This window comes from Choloepus didactylus, chromosome 18 (assembly GCF_015220235.1).
Source record: "Choloepus didactylus isolate mChoDid1 chromosome 18, mChoDid1.pri, whole genome shotgun sequence".
NCBI classification, from domain to species: Eukaryota; Metazoa; Chordata; class Mammalia; order Pilosa; family Megalonychidae; genus Choloepus; species Choloepus didactylus.
Genome location: NC_051324.1, coordinates 34,174,202 through 34,186,702, shown reverse-complemented (window position 1 = coordinate 34,186,702; position 12,501 = coordinate 34,174,202). Strand labels below are relative to the sequence as shown.

Here is a 12,501-nt window from a genome sequence, read left to right as displayed (position 1 = left end):
GCTGCATTTAATGGGATTGCATAAAAGAATGTTCTTGTTCATGGGAATTGTATATGTGAATTCTAGTGTTTGTACAAGGATGTGTGCACCTAGCTCTCATATGTTCAGAAGACAGAGCAACAGATGATGGATGATAGATAGGGAGGGAGGGAGGGAGGAAAAGAAATAGCGGTGTGACAGCATGTTAAAGTTGGTGGAGTGGGGTATCGGGAGGGGGGTCAGGGTATGCTGGAGTTCTGTGTCTGGGGTTTGTATTGTTTTTGCAACTGTTCCTGTAACTTTGAATTTATTTCAAAATAAAAACAAAAAAAAAGAAAAACTGAGGCAGCATGGTGGCAGAGAAAGAGCTTGCTGTACTCAGGAGAAGAAGACATGGGTTTGTGTCCAGATACCACCACGTAAAGTAGACTAAGAGTCTGGTTCTAAGCTCCCTGGATTTTGAATTGTGGTGGTTATCAGGTATTTAAGTGAGCCTTTCATTCTTTATTTCATCCCTTACTCACTAAAACCCTAAAAACAGAAAAAGGATGGGGAAGGGAGAGAGGGAGGGAGTGAGCGAAGATGAATGGATGGATGAATGGAAGGAAGGGAAGGTGAGTGTTCTATGAGAAGTTGAGGATAAGAAAAACATGACAGCAATAAATGGACTAATCAACAGAAGAACTGATAAACCACATTGAATCAATCTCCCAAAATGAACAGGTAATAAATTATTTTCTTTTTTTAAATTAACCAGTCCAGGGAATGTAACACTCAAATAATACAAATACCATAAAGAGAGAACAAAGAAAACTTAGGGAAAGCAATCATGAACAAAATAACTGAAGAAAAGTTCTCCAAACAGTAAGACTTAATTTGAATGCGTTGAAAGGGGAAATTTTAGGTTGTATGTATGTTATTAGAATAAACATTGAAAAAAGAATAAAAACATAGGACTGTATAACACAAACAGGGAACCCTAATGTAAACCATGGACTATAGTTAATGGTACTATTATAATAATATCCTTTCATCAATTGTAACAAATGTAACGCAGTAATCCAAGGTGTTAATAAGAGGGGGACTAGGGAGACATATAGAAACTGTATTTTCTACATGATTTTTCTAAAAACCTACAACTTCTATGAAACAAAAACAAACAAGCAAAACATTTATAGAACTTTCATTCCTGAATGAAGGCACCTAAAACAACAGATGAACCAAGATATTACACTGCAACATTTCAGAATACGGGGGACAAAGTAAAGATTCTACTAGCTCACAGAGACAAAAAAACAAGGCCCATACAAAGGAAAAAACTATCAGAATGGTTTTTGACTCAACAACTGTAATACTAAATGAATGCCTTCAAAATTCTGAAGTAACATTTTTTACAAACAAAAATTTGATGCCCAGCCAAATTATCAATCCAGAGTCAAGGAAGAATAAAGACAGATTCAGACAAACAAGGTCTCCCACACACCCTTTCCCAAGAAGCTACCAAAGGATTTATTCTACCAAAATATGAGAATTAAAATGGGTATAAGAGGAGGATTTTTTTTTGCATTATGAATTTTATGTGATCAGTTGCAGTATTATCTTTTTATAGAGTGATACGTTTTTAAAAATTATTTCTGCCCCAAGTAAAAGTTGAGAAAAGTTTAATATTAGTCATTGACATAACAAAAAAGTTTTTTTTAAAAAAAAAAAAGGAAAAGTCTGCCTCTGTGAATTATATACAAAAGAAACAAATCTGTATCAGAGTCCTTTGGAAAAAATAGCTCTTCTTGATTCCATGAAGAGAACCATCCAAGGAGAAAACTGACAATTCCAAAAAACCTTCCAAAATAGAATGTTGTCAATCTCAAGAGGTCAAATATTTCACTAAACACAAATACAAGAGAAGACAGAAAAAGAAGAGAAAGAGAGACAGAGACAAAAAGCTGAAATCTCTATATGCCATATAATTCAATAGCAAGAGGGAAAATCTTTACATAACTTCAGTATATTGTTGCCTTGTTACCTCTACCCTTCCCATTTCATTTAAGCAGATGTATACATTAAATGAACCCCTAAAATTGTTATGCATAAGCACAATATTTTTAGTAAACATTATTCTTACTGTTAACCTACTAAAACAAGTCTTACAAAGAGGATTTTTCACATCAGGATAAACTTTTAAAATGTAATAGAATATATTTTAATCCCCTCTTTTAAAAAAATATTTCATGCAACCAAACAATATTATGTTTTTAGGGCACATGCAAAAACATTGAGAGAAAACAGTAGCATTAATGAGAAAATACAATCTTTAGAAAGTTGAATGCATTAAATAGCCAGGTTTAACTTAAACATATATTTGAATTTTAAAAAATAAATATAAAATATCTACTATTTTAAGTAGCATAATGAAGCCTTAGCTATTAAAGCAGAGAATCAAGGTCACAAACCCTGAACTCCATGCTTGATATAGCTGCAACGCAGACAGGAGTGTCATCTACAAGGGGGATAATAGTGAAAGCTAAGCTCCCCAAGGCAGTAAGTTTAACCAAATAAGAGCCCAATGGCATGGGAACAACCGAGACTTAGACAATACCCACATTAGAAAGCTAAGCCAGAAATATAACAAACAAAGCACAATCAGCAAGGAGGAGATCTGGGAAGAATGATGCCATGAAAGGCAACAGAGAAGAGGGCTTCAAGAAAGAGCCAGCAATGTCAGAGGCTAAAAAGAGATCAAAGAGGATGAAGATAAATCAAAACCACAGAAGAAAGTGAATGGTCATATTGAATTGGTTAAGATTACCTATTTCCATTTCAACTGACAGAATTGTGAATTTATCTTGGGGAGTTGGGGGAGGAAAAGGAGAAGGACACTTGGAGGAAAACAGACTTTAGTTATCATTCTTGCTGTCTGTAGTTCAAGACCAACAAAAGAGAAACTTTTTTTTCTCTTAAAGACAACACTCACTGAACTGTGGCGCAGGCAAGATTCTAGCAGTTCGAATTGGGCCATGTCGAACAGAGAAGAGCTCCTGTGCTTCCCCACTGATCTGCAGAAGAAAAAGCAAAAAATATTTCAGTAAATGAAAACGCAGTTCACAACATTATTATACATTATAAATTTTTCATCTGTAATATACTACATATAACATTTATGGTTGGCCATACATATTACCACAAATACTCACATCTCAAATTATTACCATAAATATTTTCAGAAAAGTGTCAGTGCACACACTTGATATGAACAGGAATACAAAAGGTATGTTTTGAAAGTCTATAATTTTTTTCTTTAACAAACTATTGGAAGCCTTTTCACTTCCTACATGATTGTTTTCCATTTTAGAGCTAAACAACCATGATTTTTAAATTTGTGTCCAGTTTTCCATTTAAGTTGAACTTATATTGTAATATTAAATATCTGTATCTTTTACAAATGTTACAAATGAGAAAAAGCAAAACATGGTATATTGCAAAGAACACTGAAGCAGAATGTAAATAACCTAGTTCCAGGTATGGTTCTGCAACTAACCAGCTGTTAACCTTGAATGAATCACTTAATCTCAATAGGCCTATCTTCTCATTTATAAACCGAGAAGGCAGAGCTGCTGAAAGACTTGAAGAATACATTTAATTTCAATATTCTATAAATAAAAAAGTAAATATGCAAGCATCTTCAAATGTCATCATTTTCATCTCTTTCACTACACTGTATGGATGCCTAATCATTTTGAGTGATATCAGATTAATTCCTCAGACATAAAGAGTACAGTAAAAAAGATATGTTAACATATGAACCAAGTGTGAAAACAACTGCATCTCAAAAATAGTAACTCAAGAGAACAGTTTGCAGCTGACTGAAGTATTGAATAGGTTAAATTAGAATTAATCAAGAAAGGCTTTCCAGATTTACTATATAAGGTACTGTAGTTCTCAATACATTTTCATAACTGTCTGGTATTTGACGGAATGTGCAAAATCATAGAGAAAAAGGCAAACATCACAAATCTAGTTCTAAATAATCAAGAACAAACAGCTGTAATAAAGATGAAAATTTAAATAGAGGAAGCAGGGGACAAAAACTAAATGAAAAATAAGGTGGGATGGGGGGAATGATTTGGATGTTCTTCTTTACTTTTATTTTTTTATCCCTATTTTTATTCTTTCTGGTGTAAGGAAAATGTTCAAAAATAGATTGGGATGATGAGTGCACAACTATATGATGGTACTGTGAACAGCTGATTGTATACCATGGATGACTGTATGGTATGTGAATATATCTCAATAAAACTGAATTTTTAAATAATAGAGGAATCATATAAATGTTATTTTTTTAAAAAATAGGCTTGCCAATCAGGCAGTTTAAAACATCAACAGGGTATTCATTTTGAAATAAGATATTTATAAATATTCCAGTAATAAACTATAAATCTGCAGAGCTGCCTTTTTAGATTAACTATTTTTGGAGCTTTAGTTTCTGTTCAAAGAATTACAAACTATAAATACTTTTATTTCTTATAAATATTAAATCATGGTTGTGCCCAGATAATCATCATATTCATTTTGTTTAAGATTATTGTAACTTATTTATTGGCTACAGCAGCAAATCTCTCTACAGAACTTTAGATTCAGATGTAGGGAAAGCTAAATCATTTGGACTAACTATACAACAGCACCACCTATCACTAATTAAACACAGAGAAGTTATAAACTTAGTATAGTAAATTACATAAAATTGCCCGCTCTCCAAATTCCTTTGTGAACTTTAATTTTTAGAATGAAAACCAATTCTATCATTTACTCTAGCACTTATATATCTACATTTTATTATTATAGCACTTAATCTAAATTTTAGAAAAATCCTTAAAAGGTCATTGTTGGGACACAAATCAAATATACTAGACAGTTACATTTCATATATATATGTAATACAATTAAAAAGTGATTACTGATACGACTCCCAGGGATGAATCTAGACCCAGCATCATGGGATTGAGAGTATCTTCTTGACCAAAAGGGGGATGCGAAATGAAACGAAATAAAGTTTCAGTGGTTGGGAGATTCCAGATGGAGTCGAGAGGTCACTCTGGTGGACATTCTTATGCACTATATAGATAACACCTCTTAGGTTTTAATGTATTGGACTGGCTAGAAGTAAATACCTGAAACTACCAAATTCCAACCCAGTAGTTTGGACTCCAGAGGACAACTGTATAATAATGTAGATTACAAGGGGTGACAGTGTGGTTGTGGGGAGCTTGTGGATCGCGTTCCCTTTGTCTAGTGTGTGGATGGATGGGTAGAAAAATAGGGACAAAAAGTAAATGACAAATAGGGTGGGATGGGGGGGTGGTTTGGGTGTTCTTTTTTTACTTTTATTTTTTATTCTTGTTCTGATTCTTTCTGATGTAGGGAGGATGTTCAGAAATGGATTGTGGTGATGGATGCATAGCTGTATGGTCGTGCTGTGGATGGTTGATTGTATGTATACCATGGATGACTGTGTGGTTTGTGAATGTATTTCAATAAAACTGACTTTAAAAAAAAAAAAAAGTGATTATAGCCCCCAAGAGATATTTAAATAAAATATTACGGGTGATTAAGAAAGAGGGAATTATGCCTTCTAAATGTTTTCCTTCTTAGGAACAAATCTGATGAGCTACCTTGCCCTTTAGGAGAGTAACTTCAAATCATAGCATCATTATTGTCTCAATTTTCCAAGTGAAACAGAAACTTCGTTTTAGAGATGAAAAACCTAAATTAATATGTCTACCATGACTGAAATGAATACGTTAGCAAATCAGGCTTCATTAAAAAAAAAGAAAGAAAAAAAAAGTCATTGTTTAACCTCCCACCCAATGAAGGAATCATAAACTCTCTACGATCTAAAACTTCTCTTTGTTTTAAGCACAAACTGTAAAAGGTATATCACTAATGAACTCTAATTCTATTATAGATGCATTGATGGCTATCTCTACCTACCTGAGTCATGAAATTTTAACAATGGCCAGAAGAATAAAAAAAACTGCCATGTCATTTACTTTTTGAAAATAAATTGTTTGCTGGGAAATGGATAAATAAAATTCTTCTCCAATGTACATACTATTTTTATTAACAAGGAAATGAAAATTAAATTCCAAAAAGTGCCATAGAATTTGCATTGAAACCATAATTCAGAATAATGATAAACACTTCTCACTTACAAGGCTTAAACTACAACAAATCATAACACTAAAGATAATACTCTGTACTACCATTTCCATATACAAAAGGCCTAGCATTTAGCTTCTGGTTCCAGAAAATAAACTCTTAACATTTAAAAAAAAAAAAAAAAAAAGCCTAACTTTATTTAATTGACATTCTGTCCTCAATTATAATACATAATAAAGAATAAAATAAATCTGTCGACATACTGACATTATAAAAGTCTGCTGTCACTGTATTTACACAAACAAGAACTTACTGTGACACAGAAAAACATTTTGAAATCTGAACGCACCATGTTAAACCTAAATGCCCTATTCTATCCTAAGCTTCTATCCTGAATCCCACTTTATATATAGAACAGCAGGTGAGAAAAACCATTTGGACTGATTATAAAATGCATCCCCACATTCATTACCCATCCTTCATTAACTCTAAGTCAAGGTTCTAGAATCTTTTTGTTTAATTATTATGTAAGAGAAGGAGGGGAAAGAAAACACTGTGTCACTATTTATAGAGATTGATGGATATGTTAAAACCAGGATTGTACAATCTACTAAAATTAGAAGCATAAATCTAAAGTATCCTAGGTGAGTCACAAATATCAAACTTCCTAGAGGAAGTATGCAAATAGTATGTGCAAATTCTATTTTAGAACACCATCTCTGAACAGAAACAGTACTAATAAAGTATTTACAGATTGCATGTACATTTTAGAAAGGATACAGAGAAGAAAGATGAGTCCTTACAGACTCTGCTTTAGCTGACATTCTGTATTGCCTCTAATAATATTACACACTACATTCACTGGTAATTTTGCTTTCAAAGACATACATGCATGTCAAAACTGAATTTTTAAAAAAAGGCTTTCAAAGGTGATTTTTAAGTTTCTAAAAAGAAACTGAAAATGGCAGAATCTCAGAGAACAGGACTTTATAGATCCTGAAAAAAATTATCAGGAGCTGTAAATTCACATTTAAACCAACAATAACAAGAGACACAGTAGTAGAACTACAAGAAAGGAGTGTACCAAGCAACATGCCAACTCCTGGCAACTGTGGTTACTTAGGAAGAGGAGTAAACAGGGAGGAAACCTCTCCAAGAGCTCCTCCTGGATCTTTGCCTTTGTTCTTACTGGCATTTTAATTTCTGATGACAGACTTTTGTTGTTTGGGGCATAAACCAGACTTACCAGTTTGAAGGCACAGTAAGGAGAACAAAGAATGAGTTGTTCACACTGTAGAAAAAAAATCTTTCCAACCATAGAAAATAGCTTTTGCATGGTGAAAATATGCAAATTACATACCAAACGAAAAAACAGGGAAAAGTACAAGTTTAGAATCTCACAACTCAATCTAAGGCAAAAGGAAATTATAACAGGCGGAGCAATAACACACACACAGAGAAGGTTATAAAAGTTCTGGGAGAGCTTTAGAAGTGCTTCTAGGGAATTTTAAAAGCAAATGAAAGTCATCTAGCCTTCAGAATCAAATTTGTTTCTGAAATCCTGATAACTTTTCAAAGGCTATCTGACTAGAAAATGGAAAATTCAATCATATACCAAGAACAATAAAAATAATGCTCTATAATATCACAAAATAAGGACAAGAGCACACATTCAAACCCCTTCCCCCGAGCTTTGCAGACAATTGTTTTAAATGAAGATTGTAAACTACAACTAATTTTTTCTACCAATCTTATTTAAACATAATATACATAGAAAAATATACAAATTGTGACTAGATACACAGTGTAATTAATTTTCAATGTTAATATATCTCTGTTACCAGGACATCAAAACACAGAACATTCTGGTCACTCAGAAGTTGCCTCCATGCCCCTTCCCCCACCTCAAGAGTAACCATAATCATTATTCTGACTTCTAATACTTGACTAATTTTAACTTATTGAACTTTTTGTGAATGGAGTCATACAGCATGCATTCTTTTGTGAATGGCTTCTTTTGTTCATCATTATGTTTATGAAATTCATTCATGTTGTATGTGATTGTAGTTTTTTCATTCCAGTTGCTATACAGGTTTCCATTGCATAAAAATACTACAATTTACCCATTTTACTGGATTCTGGTTTGCTTCTAGTTTTGGGCTCTTAAGGTTTCAGGAAAAATTGTGAAATGAGAAAAAGATTACCATGTGTTCTTTCAATGGAGTTGAAAGAATTTTCTAGTGGACTCTTTGGGGTTATCTGATTTTACAAAGATCTGCACCTTTGTCTTTGGGCTATTTTACAATTCTGTAAATTGCAGAAAACTGACAGTAAGGCAATTGATTCTTGTCCATAGAAATGCAAATAAATTTTGTCTGCTAGAGATACAATTGAATTAACCTGAGGAAAAGATGGTTCCAAACTGCACATTTCAGTGCCAATAGGACAATAACCAGATTTACATCTATTAGTAAATTCATTTCAGCATTCCTAATCTACCTGTGTATCTGTTCATCAGATTCTCATTTGATTGGCTGTAACTACTTGGCAAATCCCTCATTATTTAATGTAAAATAAAATCCAAGGCATTTGTTCATTTTATAGGTATATGAGAGTAATGAGGTTATCATTTTGAAAATGACATCTTAAAGAACACTGCTATGAACACTTTTGAACACGTCTTTTAGTAACATGGATATGCCATTTCTTTTGGGTATACATCTAGTAATGGAATTGCTGGATAACAAGACAAGCATATGTGCAGCTTTTGTAGATGTAACAAAATAGTTTTCTAAATGTACCAATTTTTCTAAATGTACCAATTTACATCCCCACCAGCAATATATGAGAATTCTATCTGTTCCACATCCAAGTCAACAATCAGTTATCAGCCATTCTGGTAGGTGTGTCGTGGATCTCACTGTGTTTTCAATTTGCATTTTATTCATGACTAAAGAGGTTAATAGCTTTCTGTTAAAGTCTTGCCCAGTTGAGTTGTCTGATTCCTAAGAAATTATGTGTTTAAATCTATTATGCAGGGCAAATGAACTGCATAAATCAGTCCCCTCTGGAAAAGCAATATGGCCTGAAATACAAATATATAAACAAATAGCCTTTATTACAATGGCCCTCCATTAGAGCAGCTGCTGTCCCAAAGGAACTCTAATTTCCCAAGGCAGATATGATAAACAGTATGTGTGGAATATGAATGAGATTCAAGAGCTCATTTCATCAGGTCTGGAAAAAGGCAGAGCTTTTTGAACCTAATATAATTCATATTTTAATTCTAAATCCATTAATGAGTATTGGGTCCATATTTCTTTCCAACTAAGAACAATGGTTTCCTTTGAAGTAGAAAATATTGATTCACAAAAATTCATACAAGTATTCACAATTCAGTTCCCATTAAAGATGGGAAATACATAAAAACTGATATTTTTCCTTACAATTCAAGCAGTTCAAATACAAAAAAATAATGATTACTAGTTCTTTTTCTTGATTAATACTTTAACAAACTTTGATCTTTTAAAAAAATTAGGAAGCATAATTTTACCTATTTTTCAAAATGACCACAGTATTTACAACTATTTCCACTGGAAAGACCAAACCATCAGACATGGAAAATGATAGGAAAAGAATTTCTCATGTTCATCTCAAGCACATCCTGCCTTTCAGTCAAAAAATACCTTTCATGTCACAAAATCCTCTGGTTAGCTATGGGGAACAAAAGCAGCCAATATATGAGACACTGAAAGTTTTATTCTTATTCCCCAGATCATGGCTGTCACAACAATGCAAAGTACATACAATATGCCAAATCATCAGTTACAAATATCACAAATAAACAACATTAATGATTTTAACAGAAGGTATTAAAATAAAGGTGATATTATATCTAACAAGGCAACTGTGACAATTAAATTATGTAAGTGAAAGTAAGCAGCATATAGCTGGCACTCAATAAATGATAGCGGCCATCAATACCATCCATTACCAAAACTTTTCCATCATGTCATGGTAGCAATTATGAATGTAATTAACACCACTGAATTACATACTTGAAAGTGATTAAAATGGGAAATTTGGGTTGCATATATGTCACCAGAACAAATTAAAAAAAAAAAAATAGAACTATACTATAGTAACAACAAAATGATAGTTAAACCAAAAAAAAAAAAAAAATGCTTGTTGAATGAACTGATAAATCAAAGACTTTGAGTCTATATTGGTTTCCTAAATTGACAGAAATAACCACCAGCCTCATTATGTTACCTTAGTGTTATTTAGCATATTATGCCTTTGCCCCACTGTTCTCAAAACATGTTATTAATATTTAATAACTGGAAATTCGTTAAAATGCCATATCATAGAACACATCTTGGTATAATTCAGTTCTTAAACCTACCAGTACCCACCGGTACATAACTTCTTAAGCTTTACAGCCCTCAAGGAAAGGAATACTACCAAAGTGGTAAGCAGCATTTTGTCCATACAGTCTTTTTATCCCACTAGTCTTCACACTCCTTCTCCAGGTCAAGCCACTTTCAAATTCATACCAACTTTTATGTGTTTATATGTTTTTACCTGTAGCACAGTTTTTCTAAACTTAAAAAGTAGCAACAATAAAATTGTTTAATTAGGGACAAAAATATAAAAAGAGATGGGGAAATATGCTCATATATTAAGGAATTTGGTTATAAAGCATCAAAAGGACCTCACCTCACAAGACGGGCCATTGTAACTACAAAACAATCTAATAAGAGCTGACAGTCTCTCCCTAGAAACAGCATGGGAGCCTGTTTCGTGATACATTTTCATTTCAGAGATAAGAAAAGGAAAAAAATTTGAAACTTAAAGGTCAAATGGCAAGCCCGAACAGGCATCAAACTCTCCTTTTAATAAACGAGTCAAGAGTTTTTTTAAACTCAGACTTCTTTCTCTAACAGGTCACTGACAGTTTATTTTATGTGTACAGCTTTACCCCGAGATTTCAAAATTTTAAGATAGCACAATTTGAAAAAAAAGTGCTCCTAATAGTAAGAAGCAATCCTTTTGAACGTTCCTAAAATTAAGGGGGAGGAGGGGGACTAGACTTTTGTTTCATTTTTGCCTACTTAACCACAAATGATTCAGTTAATGTCAGTATCTCTATAACCTACACTGTATACCAGCAAACAAACAAACAAAAAAAAAGCAAACCACAAAAACCAAGTAAAATGCATACTTGTTAGGACCAACAACTATAAAACAGATATCTGCTAACCACATAAAGAAGTTGCAAGCCAGTCTGTATTATGATCTTGATACTAAATTCAAAATATAAAAACTTGAAGCAAGAGGGAAGTGAGTTTCAAGAATATGAAAACCACAAAACACAAATAATGAATGGAACTTGTAATCATATTTTCATACTTTCAAAGTTTTCATATTTTCAAAGTTCTGCACAAAAAGGAGTATTTTAAGGCTACTTTAACCTTTCCCCTTCAACTTGATTTTCAAAAGGAAGATCAAAGAAAAGTAGTTTGAACGCACACGTTCCTCCAGTTATGCAACACAGATTCAGACATTACACTTCAAAACCCCAGCCATTACTTCAGCACCCACCAATTCAAATATCATTCCAATCCTTTGAAGCAGACCTAATGGTATCTTCCATTTCCAAGTAACACTTCTGTAGTCAAAAGATCTTACTAAGGATAGATGTTAATGTAAAACCACTCAAGACTACACAGACACTTACGCCTGGAGGCAGACTGGAAGGTGTTCAGAAGTCAATGTAACACCATTACAGAGAGTGTCAGCCTAGCAGCTGTCATAAACACTTCAAAATCACTTAGATACACAAACTGGATTCACTTTAACTCATTATTTTATTATGTGCTGAATAGCTGTCCAATTGAAAAGAGAGAGGAAACAGTGCTATAGATAAATCAATGTTGGCATATAGCTTTTTCTACTTCTAAAAGACTTAGCTTGTTATATTTTATTGGTATTATAAACCTACCCTGATAAAACCACTGACTGAAGAAGAGAGTTTTATAATAGATACCTAACCAAGGAGAAAATGATATTTAAAAAAAAGCCTAATTTTTTTTTCTTCTGTAAAAGAGTTATACTAACTTGTAAGTCTGACAAGATGATCAAAAATGACTGATAACACCAATGATAGCAGGATGTGAAACAACTGGAACTCTCACGTATTACCAGTAGAATTATACGATGGTAGGCCCTCTTTGGAAAATCCATATAATTTCCAATAGTTAAACATATGCTTACCCTATGAGCCAACAATTCCATTCCTAGGTATATATTTGAAAAGAGTTCATATATCTAGAAGAATGTTCATAGAAGCCTTATTCATTATATATC

The 12,501-nt window shown here is 33.0% G+C and overlaps 1 protein-coding gene across 6 annotated transcripts in view; it reads right to left on the bottom strand.

The window, feature by feature from the left end:
* The window catches only part of BCAS3 (BCAS3 microtubule associated cell migration factor), a 799,405-nt gene that overhangs the window by 683,674 nt on the left and 103,230 nt on the right, over positions 1-12,501 (bottom strand). For all 6 annotated transcript variants that reach the window (XM_037808130.1, XM_037808128.1, XM_037808132.1 and 3 more), the window contains exon 6: positions 2,951-3,032. In XM_037808130.1, the coding sequence (XP_037664058.1) occupies positions 2,951-3,032 (82 nt within the window). The remainder of the gene's footprint in view (positions 1-2,950; positions 3,033-12,501) is intronic.